The sequence below is a fragment of the Eubalaena glacialis genome, chromosome 9 (assembly GCF_028564815.1).
Source record: "Eubalaena glacialis isolate mEubGla1 chromosome 9, mEubGla1.1.hap2.+ XY, whole genome shotgun sequence".
Classification (NCBI taxonomy): Eukaryota; Metazoa; Chordata; class Mammalia; order Artiodactyla; family Balaenidae; genus Eubalaena; species Eubalaena glacialis.
Window position 1 is genome coordinate 89,006,909 of NC_083724.1, and position 17,374 is coordinate 89,024,282.

General features: G+C 36.7%; 1 protein-coding gene across 5 annotated transcripts in view; it reads left to right on the plus strand.

Annotated features, from left to right (window-relative positions):
* The first annotated feature begins 6,359 nt into the window (after positions 1-6,359).
* ERCC6L2 (ERCC excision repair 6 like 2) overlaps positions 6,360-17,374 on the plus strand; it is a 170,532-nt gene continuing 159,517 nt past the window's right edge. For 3 of the 5 annotated variants that reach the window (XM_061200591.1, XM_061200590.1, XM_061200586.1), the window contains exons 1-2: positions 6,667-6,785; positions 11,378-11,802. In XM_061200591.1, the coding sequence (XP_061056574.1) occupies positions 6,740-6,785; positions 11,378-11,802 (471 nt within the window). In that variant the 5' untranslated portion in view covers positions 6,667-6,739. Of the gene's footprint in view, positions 6,786-11,377; positions 11,803-17,374 lie in introns of all 5 variants that reach the window. The other 2 variants (XM_061200588.1, XM_061200589.1) reach the window with 2 other exon arrangements.

Sequence of the window (17,374 nt, forward strand, 5' to 3'; positions counted from 1 at the left end):
TTCCTGCTTTGTATTGGATTGACTGAATTTTATTATCCACTTTTTTATTAAGAACTTATATGTTCCTTTAATATTTCATTACATATACCCTGACGTTTAATGTGAATATTTCACTTAGTAAAAATCATCAGTATCTCTACTGTCCTCTTTTCCAACAGAAACATCTTAAACACCTTAGATTCTTTCACTGTTATCATATTTTCAAGTTTTTTGTCCAGCATTTTAATTTTCCTTTATTTTTTATATATTTAAATTACATCATTACTATAGTTTTACACAGTTAATGGTTGTTTGCTAATTTTTTTAGGCTAATCATTCTTCTTACATTTCAGATCTGTTTTCTGAGTTCAAAATCCTTAAAAAGATCTTGTAGTGAGAGACCACTGGTTTTAGGCTTTTGATTTTGTCTGAAAATATTCTTATTTTGCACTCACTATAGTGTAGCAGACTATGAAGTTCTAGGTTGACAGCTATTTTCTTTTTGCACTTTAAAGTTACTATCCCATTGTCTCCTGGCTTCCTTTCTAATATTGAGAAGTCTAGTGTTATCAGTTAAATTGTCATTCTATTCTATAGGTAATCTGTCTTTTCTAATGGCTGCTTTCAAGACTGTTACTTTCTTCTGTAATTTTACTTCAATGTGTGCAACTACTGGTATACATATATTTTTTAATATTGCACCCAATTCATTGTGCTTACTGAATCTGAGGATTTCAGCTATCATTACTTAGAAGATTTTCTTTCCTCATTCTCTCTATTCATTACTTCTGGAAATCCAATTCTAGCCTCCATTTTTCTTAACCTTTCTTTTGTACTTTCCCACTACTTGACATTTTGTCCTGCATTTGGGGTCATTTCTTTAGATCTTACAGGTCATGAATTCTCTATTAGGGTTTTTTCTTTTCTTTTCTTTCTTTTTTTTGGGAGGGGGGGATATGTCCACTCTGCTTTTATTTTTTTAATTTTATATTTTTTAGTTTTTATTTTTTTTGAACTATAGTTGATTTACAATGTTTCAGGTGTACAGCAAAGTCAGTTCAGATTCTTTTCTATTATAGGTTATTAGAAGATACTGAATATAGTTCCCTGTGTTATATGGTATGTTATGGTGTGTTTAATCTGCCATTTAACTTACGATTGAGTTTTTTTTTTTTTTTTAAATATTTTATTGATTGATTGATTGATTGATTGATTGCTGTGTTGGGTCTTCGTTTCTGTGTGAGGGCTTTCTCCAGTTGCGGCAAGTGGGGGCCATTCTTCATCGCGGTGCGCGGGCCTCTCACTATCGCGGCCTCTCTTGTTGCGGAGCACAGGCTCCAGACGCGCAGGCTCAGTAATTGTGGCTCACGGGCCCAGTTGCTCCGCGGCATGTGGGATCTTCCCAGACCAGGGCGCGAACCCGTGTCCCCTGCATTGGCAGGCAGATTCTCAACCACTGCGCCACCAGGGAAGCCCACGATTGAGTTTTTAATTTCAATAATTAAAATTGTCATTTCCAAAAGTTCTAGTCCTTTTAAAAAGATCTATTTGCTGTTTTTTGACTGTGTTTTTTCTCTTTCTCATGTTCAGTTTCATTTTTTAAAATATCAGTACGTATTTTATCCATACACACACACACAAATTTTTATCTAATACTTCTAATAACTGAAATTACTAAGGGTCTATCTTTGTTGCATGTTTTTCCTACTGGCTTTTGTTCATGGTGGCTCATTTTTGTGTTTTGCAGTTTGGGGACTGTGAACTGTTTTATAGGGCTTTATCTCTGAGAATTTTGAGGGGTCTTTGTTTTAACATGTTTTCTTTTAGAGAGGATGTGCTATTTTCTTTCTCCCAACCTGGATGTAATTAAACTGGCACTACATTATGCTATTATCATGGCTTGGGGTTTCCTAGATCATGCAGATTATGTGAATTCAAATTGTAATCCATTTGGGGGCATGGCTGTGGTTTCAAAATGTCAGAGGAAGTACACACACGCGCGCACACACACACACACACACACACACACACCCTGTCCAAAGAGCCCATGTGAAGAAAAACAAGTCTCTCTTCTTCATCCTCCCTGTTTTCTGCTCTCCAGAGTTTTCTTCTAGCCCACTGTTTCACTGAGGATGTTACGTTTCAAGGTTTCTGATTTCAAATGAGAGCCTCAGTTCCAATTTGGGACCTTATGAGAGCTTAAGACCATGTCTTCTGTCCCCACAAAACTGTTAAAACTCAGACCTTTTGGTAACTGAGATGGGCATATGCTTCCAGGACAGCAGTGGCATAAGCGCCAGCTTAATAAGCTAGTTTTCACCTCCCTCCTTACTTTTGGCCTATGAGTATTTTACATACTTTATTTTGCAAGGTCTGCTATGCATTTTGAGTATTTTTATAAAATTATTTCAACCTGCAGTTCCTTGTGTTTTGTTGCAGATTTGTTAGGCTTACTATGTGACATGTGATATGAAGTATTACATGAAATTGAATCACAGCATTTAATTTTTCAAATCTAAAAGTATCTTCTGTGAAATATTTTTGTATACTTATCATATTGCAATGAGGATCAGGAATCATGTTCTAGTCCTGATTTTATTTGCTATTTGTGACCAGGGGCAAATAACCTAACATTTCTCAAAACTACTTTCTTGTCTTTAAATTAGAGCACAGGATCAAGTAATCCCTTAGATTTCTTCAAGTTCTAATACATAATGAGTCTATGAAGTAAAAACAGCATTGGTGAAGGTTCAAGAGGTAATAATGCTCATCACATTCCTAACACTAACCTGCCATTCACTATATATCTTTCACTACACCTGACTCAAGAATCAAATTGTCCTTTTGTTGACCCAAGTTTTTTGTTTTGTTTTTTAATGAGAGTAAAAGAATATATATCACATGAAATTTACCTTCTTCACCATTTTAAAGTGTACAGTTCAGTAGTATTAAGTACATTCACACTGTTGCATAACATTGACTTTTAAACTTTAAGGTTTAGGTTACTTATTGGCAAACAAGGACACATCTATTTCTATCATCTCTACCCTGCCCTCATCTGTTCTTCCTTTCTTCCCCTTGATACAATGGCTGGAAAACTGTATCGGGGAGAAATGTTACAACCTAAAATCAGCTAACTAAAACTCTTAGACTCAATTTCTTATGTTGTCTTATGTTTTCATACTTCTAAGGTCTGAATGTTTGTGTCCCCTCAAAACTCACTCATAGGTTGAAATTCTAATGCCCATTGTGATGGTTTTAGAAGGTGAGGTCTTTGGGAGGTGATTAGTTCATGAGATGGAGCCCTCATTAACAGGATTAATGCTCTTAAAAAAGAGATACCACAGAGCTCTCTAGCCCATTCCACCATGTGAGGACACAGCAAGAAAGGGCCAGCTATGAACTGGACGAGGGCCTTCACCAGAATGCTACCATGCTGACACATTGATCTTGGACTTTCCAGCCTCCAGAACTGTGAGAAATAAATTTCTGCTGTTTATCCACAGCTACCCAGTCTGTGGAATTTTGTCATAGCAACCGAAATGGACTAAGACACATACCTATTTTTTAATTGAGCCTTTTTGCTGGATTAACTCACAATTTTCGAGGTCTATGAACCACAGATAGATTCATATTTGACTTCTGCAGTGTGAATATAAAGACTACTTTTCTGTAAAATATTAAAAGGTTTAATCCTCTTTCTCAAGGGCCTCTTTGATATTCAAGTAATACTCTTTTGAAATGCCCATGCTATCATCATCTGTGTTTTTTCTCTTTTTGTAGATTTTACAGGCTTAATTTTGCTAGATCATACTTTCCCAATGGTTTTGCATCTGACTTAGTTATCCAATATCATTTTTATTGACTTTTGGTAATTCCTCAATATTTTGCAAGGCTTTCAATTTCACTTTGCAGTGCAGTTTTACAGTGTTGGATGCTTAAAATATCAGCACCTAGACAAGGATGTCACTCTAATGGGCTCAGACAAAAGCTACTGTTAAATGGGGGAAGGAATGTTTCAGGATGTCTAATTTTGTGAGGCATGTAATTCACTAAAACAAATTTTTATGTCATGATTATTTCTGCTTCACCATGTATCATAACCATGGTGGTGAGATTAAATAAGAAACACTCAGAAATTGAGGCCCCCTTCACTTCTGTTAGTCACAAGAGTATTCCATCACCCAGATGATCTCTTTCATTTAAATCAATATTTACTTCTATGTGATTTGTCTAATCACTCCTATTTAGAGGTCAGCTCTTTAGAAATGAACATCTTAAATCAGTGGACCTCTGGAAAAATAAGACATTGAAAAATAAGACAATATTACATAACTAGTCATTTCAGTATGGGAAAAAAATCAAATTTCTTCTCTGATAGTTGCAGGAAAAAGAAAGTAAGCTTGACTGAAATTTCCAATTGCTATTGATTTTAGGGACAATGTGAACAGAATTTAAGTAAAACAGATATATTTCATCAATTCCAATTCCAAGAAGATTTTTCCCTACATTTTAGAATTTCCAATATCAAGATGCATGTTAAAATCAAGAGTAACAATTATAATGAGTTTTTTTCAGCTGCACCTAGAAAATATGCCTTATAATCCATGGTGTTTAAGTTAGAATCTAGTCTAAAATTCTAATCTAATTAATAATGTACTATCAACTATTAGCCAAAATATTAAATTGAAGAAATGGCTATGCAGAATTCAACTTTCAAGTGGATGCATTCTATTGATAACAATAATATATTGCAATACTAAATCCTTACTGAGACTAGGTATTGTTTTAGGTGTTTTATTTATTTTATTTAATTTTTACAGTAACCCTATTATTAATCTGTCATGGGTGAGGACACTGAAGCAGTGGGGTTAAATGACTTAACCTCTTAACCATGTGTGAGGACCAACATAATGGATGAATTAGATGTTTCTCTTCCGTACAAAATTTTTACCTGCTGGTAAACAGAAACAAGTGCTATTCTAGATGAAGCATTTTATGAAAACATGCTAATTTTTAGTATCTGTCAAAGAATGGATACCTATTTACAGAGTAAATAGCCATATAGTTTTTCTCATTAAGACCCTGTGGTAGGCAGAATAATGATCCACCAAAGATATTCACATCCTAATCCTTGGACCCATGAATGTGTTACTTTATATGGCAAAGGGACTTTGCTGATGTGAAAAAGGGTATAGACCTTGATACGGGAGGATTATCCTGGATTATTGGTGGACCCAATCTTATCATGTGAGCCCTTAAAATCAAACAGTCTTTCCCTGCTGCAATTAAAGGGAGATGTGACTATGGAAAGGTCAGAGTGATGCAAAATTGCTGGCTTTGAAGACAGAAGGGTGTCCATGAGCCAAGGAATGTGTATAGCCTCTAGAAGCTGGAAAAGGCGAGGAAACATACTCTGCAGAGCCTCCAGAAAAGAAGGCAACCCAGCTGACACTTTGATTTTAGCCTAATGAGACCAATGTAGGGCTTCTGACTTACAGAACTATAAGATAACACTTTTATGCTGTTTTAAGCCATTAAGTTTTTGGTAATTTGTTACAGCAGCCATAGGAAACTAATACAGGCCCATGCAGGCTAATCTCCTTCAATGAAATATCCTACAGCACACAAAAACATTTTAACATGTGAGGAAGCATTTTTGGATTAATCTACATACAACGTTTGGAAAAGTATTAGATGAGCAGTATTTATTCATTCCTGAGTGGTATGCTGCCCTGAAGATGCTTACCAAAACAGCCTGATGGTTTGCTTAGTGTTTACCCATAACGTGTTATACAAACCACTGGTAACTTGGGATGGTACACGAAAAAACACTTTCAAGTTTTCATAGTATCTTTACCTTTGCCTTCTACTTAGGGCATGTGTTGCAGGTTTTGTACTCAGAGAAGTTATTTATAACTTACTACATTTTAGTATATGACCTAAGAAAATATGCCTCCTCTGGGTGTCCTGAGCCGTCGGAGTCCACACGGCTGAGGCGGCACTCCAAGAGGGAACCGCTCGCCTCCTAAAGTCCCTGGGCGTCCGGCAACACGACGAAGGAACCAAGAGCCTAATATAAGCCACAAGATACGATCGCGGGGACGACGGTCTCCTGCCAGGCCGTCACCCTCCTTACCGGTCCTTAAAAGACCCACGGCAGGTCCACGCCCACGAGCATCCTGCCTCTCTCGGCAGCCACAAGAGCCGCAGCAGGCTAGCAGGCGATATCAAACTTCGCGATACTTGCAACAATCGCGGATCTTTGTGTTACCGGCTTCCTAGAGGAAAGACGGCCGGAAGATCGCTCCGCCCATGTCAACCAAGATTTTGTTCTCGTGAGATCTCGAAAACAGTTAGGGAGCCAGTTCTCGCGGGATTTTCCAAGTCAGGGCTGGAAGTTGCGGTGGGTCCCAGAGGGAGGCCCGTTACTGAAAGGGAGGTTAGGGGGTCGACCTGCCTGCTTGTTGTCCTCCCCCGGCGGCGGAGCCCCAGACGATTAGGTGAGCGCCGCCTTGCCAGCTTCCACAGCGCCCTCCGGCTCTGCCGCTGTCTCGAACGCCACGGGCCGTTCTCCTTGGACCCCGTCAGGCTCCACCTTTGCTCCCTCTCGTCCCGTGACGTCGGGCTTCGGGGGGGGGGCGATGTACAGAGGGCGGCGGCAGGTGGAGTTGGCCGCCGTCCGCCCGCCAACCTCCTCCTGGTGGTCCTCCGCCGCCTGTCAGGTGTTAAATGCTGCCAGGCCCTTCCCCCTGGCCAGATGGATCTCTCTGTCCCGAAGCCCCGCGCGGAAACCAACAGCAAAGGTATAAGCTCCGAGCTCCCCTCTCTCCCCAGACAACTGTCTTCACTGCGTAGGGTTGGACTTGTTCCTGCCAGTTCCCTTGGGGTTGGGGTTTTACCCTGTGGCTCCTGTGAGTGACAGCTGGCGATTGTGAACCACCTCTAGGGCTGGGACCAGTTCTTTGTGATTCAGAGTTGAGAACCTGCACTCTGAAGTCAGACTGCCCTTGGATCTAGTGCTGACTCTGACAGTCATTTGCTGAGCAACTTTGGGTGGTTTCCTCGTCTGTAAACCTGAGATCTTTGCTGAGTGAGTTCTTGTGATTATTAAATGAGATGGTGTTAAGCAAAGCATTTATGTGACCCAGCGTCTGGCTCATAGTAAACCCTAAGTAAATGTTTGGTATTTTTATTCTCTGTTCTTGTATGCCTCAGTTCTTAGTGAATGGTAGATTTGTTATTAAGTAGGTGAATAAAGGTTGAGATATTTAGTTCAGTTTATTACACAAAGAGCTTAATATATGATGTACCGAGTCAGGATCACCTTTAATGGGTCACCAAGAGAGGATTTAAGGAGAGTATGGTTATCTGCCACAAGTCATCTGGGATGGCTTCTTGCCCCTAAATTAATAGTTTTCATTATTAATAGTGGCATAACAAAAGCTACCAGATATTGAGTGCTTGTTCTGTGCCCAGAAATATGCTAATTGTTTATGTACATGTTTTCCTTTGAGGAAGATATTGATCTCATTAAATAGATGAGGGATTCAGAACTAAAGTTCAGAGACGTTTAAGTAACAAGCCTCAGCTCTGACGGCTAGGAATTGATGACACTATAATTCGGGGACCACAAATATAAATACCTATAGAAACCTGGCAGGTGAAATAAATGGATGAAGCTGCTGAGTGGAGATTATAGTAACTGGGATGCTCATACCTCATTTAAAAGGGGCAGGACTACTCAGTTCCAAGGAATTGTTCATTCATGTGTGAACTGGTACAGCATTGTAGCTACAAGTTCAGATAGCTTGGTTCAAATCCAGGCTCTGCCACTTTCTAGCTGTGTGACCATGGTTAACCTTTATCTGTTTCACCATTTGTAAAATGGAACTAATAATATTGCTTACATGAAGTAATGAGAGGGTTGCTGTGAGGCTTAAATGAACTACTACATCTAAATTGCATGTCTGGCACACATAAGCCCTCAAAATGTTAGCTATATATAAATATTTGTTAATTTGACAAGTATTTGAGTTTCAAACATTGTCCTAGGTGCCCAGAATATGGCAGTGAACACAAGTCCCTGCTCTGGGGAACTTATATTTAAGTTGAGATAAACAATACCAGACAGTTCATATTTTTCTCTGAAAATGGAATCAAGCAGGGTGAAGGAAGAGAGAGTGGCGGGGAGTGCTATGTTAGATTGGGTGGTCAGAGAGGATACCTCTGAGGAGATGCCATTTGAACAGAACCCTGAATGAAGTGAAAGAATCAGTCACTTTGGTATTTAGGAGGAGTGTTGGCGGAAGGAACAGAAATCTCAGGGGACTAAGGTGGGAGTATGCTTACCATGATTGAGGAATAGCAAGGAGGCCAGTTTGGAATGAAATCAGGAGAGAGGGAGGAAATGAAGTTAAAGAGGAACACAGGGACCAGATCAAAAGGAGCCTTACCCCTATTCAGTCCAAAAGGAAATCATCCTAATTTAAGCTATTTGTTCTGGAGTTTGAATACTGAGAGATAACCGCCCTGCTCAAACTTAACTGAATCTATTAATATTTAGTTCTAGAAATTACCCAAACTCAGGAACCAAATAGACTTCTATAAGTTGTTGTGTGAAGCCCATGAGGATTTTGCACATGCTGTATGTGCCCTCTGACTGACATTCTCTTCTTAGATCTCCTTACTTTTAAACTGTTTCCTCAGTACCTCTTTCTTACAGCACTCTGTTCTGCCAAAGCACTTATAGCCATTTCATGTGTGTGAACTTTTGAGTATTTGTCTCTCTCACTAGATGTCAAGGTTCTGTGAGATCAAGGATGTGTTTTTGTTAATAAATTCAGCTCATTTATTGAGTGCTTACTGTGTGCTGGTCCTGGGGATAAAATTTTGAAGAATACAGACATTTTCTTGGAAAAGATATTATTCTCTAGTGAGAGAGGCAGATAAAAAAAGTAAACATGATAATTAAACATTGTGATATGTGCTATAGAGGCAATAAAATAGTACAGAATAGTGGGGTTCCCTACTTTAAATAAGGTGGTCTGAGATAAAATCTCTGAGGCCATGACATAAAAACACCTGAGAAAAGACCTGCTTAATATGCTTGAGTCAAGGGAAAAATTGATAGATTAAATTGGAGAGGTAAGTAGGGGAAGATCATACAAGGTCTTATAGGCCATAGTAAGGAGCTTGGACTTTATTCTTTGTGCAGTGGGTCATTATTAAAAGATTTTAAATTAAAGATTTACTAATAATTTATATTCTTAAATAGTCACTATTGCTGCTATGTGGAAAATGGATTGTAGAGGGAAATAGTGTCAGCAGAGAGAATGGTTAGAGAATGGAGAATAGAGAATGGAGTCTGTAGCAGTAATTTAGGAGAAAGCCAAAGTTTGGCAAATTACAGTCAAGGCCAAATTCAGCCTGACACTTGTTTTTTGTAGATAAAGTTTTACTGGAGCACAGCCATACCCATTTGTTTATGTGTCTGTGGCTACTTTTGTGTTACAAGGGCAAGAGACAGTATAGCCTGCAAGATGTAAAATAACAAGTAGCTAAAATCTGACTCTACAGAAAAAGTTTACCAACAGTTGTTTTAAAGTGATGGTGGCATGGAGGAAAGTGATGCTTTTTTTTTCTTTTTTAGGTAGAGCCAGCAGGACATTCTGATGGAGAGGATGTAGGGACTTATATAAAAAGAGGAATAAGGGCTGACTAAAGGTTTTCTACCTTGAAAAGTTGGTTAGACAATGATGCCTTTTAATGAGATTTGGAAAGACTAGTTCTAAGCAAGGTTTAATCACTATCATTTTTGACATTGGTTTTCTTCATTTTAACTGTGTGGTACAGTTCTAGTAAATAATTGGTGTTAAATCATATATGTTGAATAATAAATAAATTAATGAATTAAGTCTTTAAAAATTAGAAGGCGTTTGCTGGATAGGTAGACAAAGCATGTGAAACAAATAATGTGTTAAGAATTGTTGCAAGGCTTAACGTAGGTTTTAAGGCTCAAACAGTACTGTTATGAAAATAGGGCCCATCAACCTATTTTTTATCCCTGTATAGTGAATAAAGGTTTTATTTTCACATTAAAACTCTTGTCTTTTAGAATAATGTAACAATTCTCAAACAGTTTGGATGCAAAGATTAGAGTGGGAGAACAGATTTTTTTTGCTGATTGTTATATAAAAACAACCTTATCAAAATTAGAATAATGGTTTTACTTTTGAGGAACAACTGATGAGGAATAGTATAATGAGCTCTTCTTGCTAAAGAGAATATAGATGTACTAGTTATAATCATGAATGTTATAAAAGCCTAATTCAGCATCATTAGGAAGTCCCTGGGAAACTGCCAATGATCATATGATCTCAATGAGAAATATGTGAGAAAAGTAATTCCTAGTATCCTTACAATTGTAGCCATACAATTCCTCTGGGATTCTTGCTATAAGAAATTCCATTTGGAAAATTATTTTTACTTAATTTCCTCTATTTGGTACCTTTTAATTGTACCAACAGTATACTCTGTAGAGGCCCTCCTCCTCATTCACAGTGCTATATTTTCTGAATAGAAAATAAAATAGCTCTACAGTTAAGCACAGAATAAATTTGTACGTAGAGACAAGTCAGACTCTTCAAAGAATAATAGAATCTTAGCAGAAAGAGATCTTAGAATTCACCTCTTTTTTAAGAACCTTGGCTCTTCAAAACCTAGAAGGGAAAAAGCTGTGACAAAGCTGGTACATATCACTCTGTAGTTGAGTTGGAGATTCCCTTGATTAGTTGTATACAGATTCAAGCAACATTTTAGAAGCAGCAATATTGACAGTGAGAAGAAACAGCTGTCTTCAGAGAAAGGAGATGGAGTAACTAAAAAAGCAAACAGAAGAATCACAAAAATATTGCTGTTCAGAGGATTTTAGCTTACCTGTTACCAAGTCCTGTTCAGTGTTACTCTACCATATCATGAGCGTTATACCTAATGTTCATGAGTCATCATGAATATTTAAATAAGTGGTTCTCAATCCTGGCTGTGCATCAGAGTCACCTTTTGAATTCAGCAGTAACAGCCAAACACAATAATAAAACCAAATGCCCATGGTCCATATCCACTGAATCAGAATCAACAGACGAAGCATATATGGGGAGATTATGACACACAGCCAAGGTGAGAAAAACTGGAAATAAATTATGTACCCTTTATTATGATAATATACTTGAGGAAAATATACTTTAGGAAAATATTTATACATGTTATAATTTATCTTGTTTCAGATTTTGGAAAGGGTATTTATGTGAGGAACACTTTTTTCTCATAGCAGTGGATAAATGAGGTGTTACTTTATAAGTTAAATTTGGAAAGTTTATTATCTCTTTTATTATTATAGATATATGGCATCCAGGAGAAAGATGTCTCGCCCCTTCTCCAGATAATGAAAAACTTTGTGAAGCAAGCATAAAATCTGTCACAGTGGATGAAAATGGGAAGTCATTTGCAGTCATCTTATATTCAGATTTTCAAGAAAGGAAAGTACCTCTTAAAAGACTTCAAGAAGTGAAATCTGTTAAAGATTGCTCCAGGAATTTTATATTTGATGATGAAGATTTGGAAAAACCTTATTTCCCAGACAGAAAATTTCCATCATCTGCTGTTGCTTTTCAATTATCTGAAAATGGAGACTCTATTCCTTATACTATTAATAGGTATTTGAGAGACTACCAAAGGGAAGGAGCCCTGTTTCTCTATGAACACTTCATCCAAGGAAGAGGATGTATTCTTGGTGATGACATGGGACTTGGAAAAACAGTACAGGTATTTATTTTAATTACTTTATAACTAAAATTCAATAAAGTCATACATATTATATCATATATATTACATACATGAGTGGATACCATATGCAAATTTCTGTTTGTATCCCAGATCTTATAATTGTTTCGTGTGTGTGTGTGTGTTTGTCTCACACAGTACTTAAGGATGGTGTTTAGTCATTATTTTATCCTCAATATTTATTTAGTACCTATGAAATACATTATTTAAAATGATGTTATAGTAGAACTTGACTTGTTTTTACCTTTGGTAATACTAGTACTAAGATATCAATTATATTTAGAGTAATTTAACTTTCTTAGTAATACCTTATGGAAGGAAAGCATTCTGACATTTGTTAAGCTACATAGCATGGTTAAATTGACTTCTGCAGGCCTTTTGTGCATATTGTTTGGAGTTTATCATAGCATAAATTTCTTAGTCTGGGATCTCTGGGCCACTAGGAGTTCTGTTGGTGGACTTCAGAGAGGCCTCCTATTTCTCTTAAATGTGTGCCAGAATTTGTATATTTATACACTTTTCTGCAGATAGGCTCTATGTTAGTTATCTATTGCTGTATAACAGAGTATTCCAAAATGTAGCAGCTTAAAACAATACACATTTATCATATTACAGTTCCGGTGAGTCAGGAATCTGGGTACCATTTAGCTGGGTCTTCTGGCTCTGCCTCTCATAAGGCTGCAGTTATTTCAAGGTTGGACTAGGGAAGATTCACTTCCTAGCTTGTGTGGTTGTTGCAAGATTCAGTTCCTTGTGGGTTCTTAGACTGAGGCCTCTGTTTCTCGTGAGCTATTGGCGAAGCCCTCCCTTGGTTCCTTACCACGTGGGCCTCTTCATGGTGCTTCTCACAGTGTGGAAGCATGCTTCAACAGGGAGAACAAGTGATAGGGCAAGAGAGAGCACTAGTGAGACAGAAGTCATGGTCTTTTGTAACCTAATCACAGAAGAGACAGCCTTCATTTTTGCCATATTCACATCATTAGAAGCAGGTTATGAGGTTCAGCCCATACTCAAGGGGGGACATTAAATAAAGTCATGGATACCAAGAGGTGGGGATTATTGGGAGCCTTGTCAGAAGCTGTGTACCACAAAGGTTTATAATCCAAAAAGATAAGAGTTCTGAACCTAGACTTTATACTAAGCAATCACTCTGGATTTTCAGGAGTGTTTGTCTAGTGTGATTAAGTCCTTCTGTGTTTCCTTCTTTACAATTGAATTTAAGCTACTTTATTCTTCATGACACCTCCATTGTTAGTGGAGTTCAAAGGTAAGCGAAAAATTAAGTTTAACATTTGAAAATAGACAAATAATAGCTATGTATAAAGCTCTGGTGTAAAAAGCTAGGGTAAAATTAAGTCCCTCACTAATCATAGTGTATTACTATTAGCCATAATCTATTTTCCTTTAATCTCAGGCAATGCACATAGTTCTAGGCTTGCACATTGAAGGTGTTAAATAATTGCTTGTGGAATAAACGAATTTACTTTCTCAGGAGAACAGGTTCCAAGAATAAAGATAGGAACCTTTTGGAAACTACCATCTGTGACCAAGATATGCAGATGAATATTAAAGGAAAATAAATAATAAAGCCCTTCTGTGACTGTTTTTACATATACTTTTACTGTTTTTGCCCATGCTAGAATGTTCTTTCCCACATGTCTTTGACTAGTCAATGCCTGTTCATCTTCAAAATCAGAAACATGAGGGTGCTATAAAAAGTGACCTGCAATTTGGGAAACCCCACCCTAAACCTACTAAATACAATTCAGATTCTTCTGCACATTTTAGGCTCATATTAAGCTTTCATCTCGGAAGCTCATGTCACAAAGAAATTCCCTTTATTTTATATTTTATAAGATTATTTTAAAAGTGATTTTACTGCACAATTTTATATTATCTAACACACTGAAATCATTGGAAGGCTTTGAGTTGTATTATATGCTATGACAGTGCTGCTATGAATAACTTTGAGGGCTCACCTTCTGAAGATTAGGAAATAGGTTTTGTACTAATTTTGATACATAGCTGGATTTATCTGATCCTTGGGGACCTAGTTCTCTGGTTATTATTTTTGTAACTCAGAAAATAATTTCTACATAAATAGGCGGTTTGGGGAGATCCATTTAAGATAGAGCTTCTGTAGATAGGATGACTAAACCAGTTGAAGAAATGTGAACAATAGTTAATGAGTTCACTAGAATTTCAAAATGTAGTAGAATTAGGTGAAAATGGTCTATGAAAATAGACCATTGGCAATTACTCTTTGAACTATAGTAGTAACTTTTTCATTTCTTTTTCCTTTTTCCATTTCCTTTTCCTTTTCCTTTTCCTTTTCCTTTTCCTTTTTTCCCTTAAGTTTTCCCCTTCTTACATTCTAACTTGGCCGTAGTATGAAATTGAGCTCTTCTTTTTAAAAATGCTTGTTTTACATACCAAAAAAGTTTGCTTCCCTCATTTCAAATTGAAAAGTGGGTAAATTTAATATTTTACATTCTTCAAGGGATGAGGATTTAAAAATATCTATTTGATCTACTGACTTGGAAATCATTGAAATCTTTGAGTAAGAGCCATTTTGCTGGAGTACTGGGAGCACAAGCCAGAATGGAGTAGGTGAAGACATGGACACCAGAAGTATGCTCATCTCTTTATATGACCTAGTAGTAGCTGAAGGAGGATGGGATTTTGAGGGAATTTCTTTTTTGTTTGTTTTGTACCATTTGGGGATAGGGAGAACTTGAGTATGTTTAAAGTGAATTGGAAGGATCTGATTGAAAGGGAATAGTTGCATATACAACATACATAAATATATACATGCATATGCTTCATATGTGCATGTCGATGAACACACAGACATACATAAATATGCAAAAAATGGAATCCCTACTATGTTACAAACTGATTTTTCCTCAACATCTTGTTATGAAGCTTTTCAAACACATAGAAGAGCTGGAACAATTGTACAATGAATACCCACATACCTACCACCTAGATTCTGTTAACATTTCATTATATATGGCTTATTCACTTATCCATCCATCCCACCATCTTTTGTTGAGTTTTAAAGTGGCATACATCAGTATGTTTTATCCCCAAACACTTGAGCATGCATATCATTACCAAGGTTCAATATTTAATTATAATTCTTTTTTTTCATTTTGAAGTAAGATTTACAAAGAAATGCAGAAATCTTAAATGTACCCGCAATTCCATGAGTTTTGACAAATACATGGCTCTGTGTAATCTGGCTAAACTGTGTAAGGTCTTTCAGGATATAGAGCATTATCACTCCAGAAGATGTCTTCACATTCCTTCCTGCCACCCCCAAGAGACATCATTATTTTGCTTTTTTATATCATAGATTAGTTTTGCCTTTTCATATAAATGGGATCATACAGATGTATTCTTATATAAGACTTCTTTTACTTAGCATAATATTTTGTGATTCATCTTGTTATTGAGTGCATGGGTAGTTTGTTTCTTGTTACTGCTGAGTAGTACTGCTGAGTTGTATGGATGCTGCATTCTGTTTATCCATTCTCCTGCTGATGGACACCTGAGCTATTTCCAGTTTTTAGCTCTTAGAAATAAAACTGTTAAGAACTTTCTTGAACAATCTCTTGTGTATCCCTTCCTCTTGGGTAAATAATTAGGAATGGAATTACTTGGTCATAAGCTGATGTGTGTTTAGTTTTGTATGAAACTGACACTTTGGAAGCACTTTTCTTTCATTCGTATCAACAATGTATCAGAGTTATGGTTACTCCATAACCTCACAAAATTTGGTTTTGTCAGTCTTATTAAATTCTTGTTGGGTGTGTGTATGTGTGTAAGTTTGTGTGTTGTTTACATATTTTATTAAGGTATAATTGGCATAGAATAACTGTGTAAATTTATAGTGTACAATTTGGTAAGTTTTACATATATTTGCAGCCAAGAAATGATCACTGCAGTACCACAATCAAAATAATATATCACTCCATAAGTTTCCTCATGTCTATTTGTGCCCATGATTTTTTCAACACCAATAATTCTATCACCACTATTTTCACTTTTAGTTTTTAATTGGACTAAGAAGTTAAATTGGGAAAGAATGCAAAATCCTAGATTTTTATGAAAATTTCTTAGTGTTTTACAGAAATCTCACACCTAATTCAAAGGTAATTTGAAAATGACTCTTTGTATATTTACATGATATTTAAACAGCTAATGTAACTATAATAAACAATTTCAACTGGAATATACAGGTTTGGGAAACTGACCTTTGATAATCAAACAGCTCAAATGATAGGAATGGAGTTGAATGGGCATTTACTATAAGGCCGTGTTTCTCAAAAGTGTGATTTCTGGGCCAACAGCATCAGCATTACCTGGAATTTGTTAGAATTGTAAATTCTTGGGTCTCATCCCAGACATACTGAATCAGAAACTCAGGGGGTGGGGCCCAGCAATGTGTTTTAACAAACCCTCTAGGCAATTTGAGGTCCACTAAAGTTTAAAAACCTTTGCTCAGACTATACATTTTTCAGAGGTGATGGAAAACTTGTTAATTTGGTGAGTTGGTTCAGTGAAGGTTGATTAAGAGAGTGTTTAGTCTATGTGAATATTTATACATAAGATGACCATTTCATTTTTAAAATAAAATCTTAGAAACAGAAATGATATTAGAGATAATCTTGTTCAGCTTCTTTAAATGAAGAAACTGAGGCACAGGAGTACTAAATGGCTTCCCTCTAAGGATATATACAGGAAGTAACCATTTTAATTTCCATTCTAGTACTTTTTTCCCCCTTTTTTCTCTTCCCTTTGCTGCCTCCATCTTGCAACCTTTTGATCAGCTTTTAATTAACTGTATTCATTCATTCAAGTAGTTGACATTTATTAAGCACTTAGCGTGGTCCAGGCCCTGTGATAGGCACTGAAGAGCCTAATATAAATGTGCATGATCACTACCCTTACAGAGTTCACAGATGATGATGAAAAGAAATGTAGTTAAGGGACCATCACCCAGTCTGATATTCTAGTGGAATTAAGTGGAGAAGCAAGCCTGCCTGGGGGTGTCAAGGAAGGCTTCCCAGGAAGTTGGTATTTTCATCCTTTGCTTTTTGTTGGGTTTGCTTTTGAAAGTTCACCAAAATTTAAAACTAATTTGAGTGATATCAGTTAGGACGTTGAGGTTTTTTTTGTTTCTTTTTTTCACTGATGGCATAGTTCTAGTACAATGTTCGAAAGGTTTATCATGAAAGAACTCATTCATTGAATCAAAGTGATTTTGAAAATCTTAATTTGGTAATTAGCTTTCATAGGCACAAAGTCTTAAAACACTACTATTAAATAAGTACATATGTGTTTTACATGTTTATTTCCCCATCTACTATGTGAAGAAGATGGTATTAGTACTTTTTGAGCAGCAGAGGAGAGATAAAATTTTGCAAACTCTAAAGATATTCTTTGAATCTTTGTTTTTATATTATTTGATATTATAAAAAATGTCATTACTATACATTTTAAAAATATAGGTATAGTAAACCTCAATCCTGAGAGAAATGGTGGGATT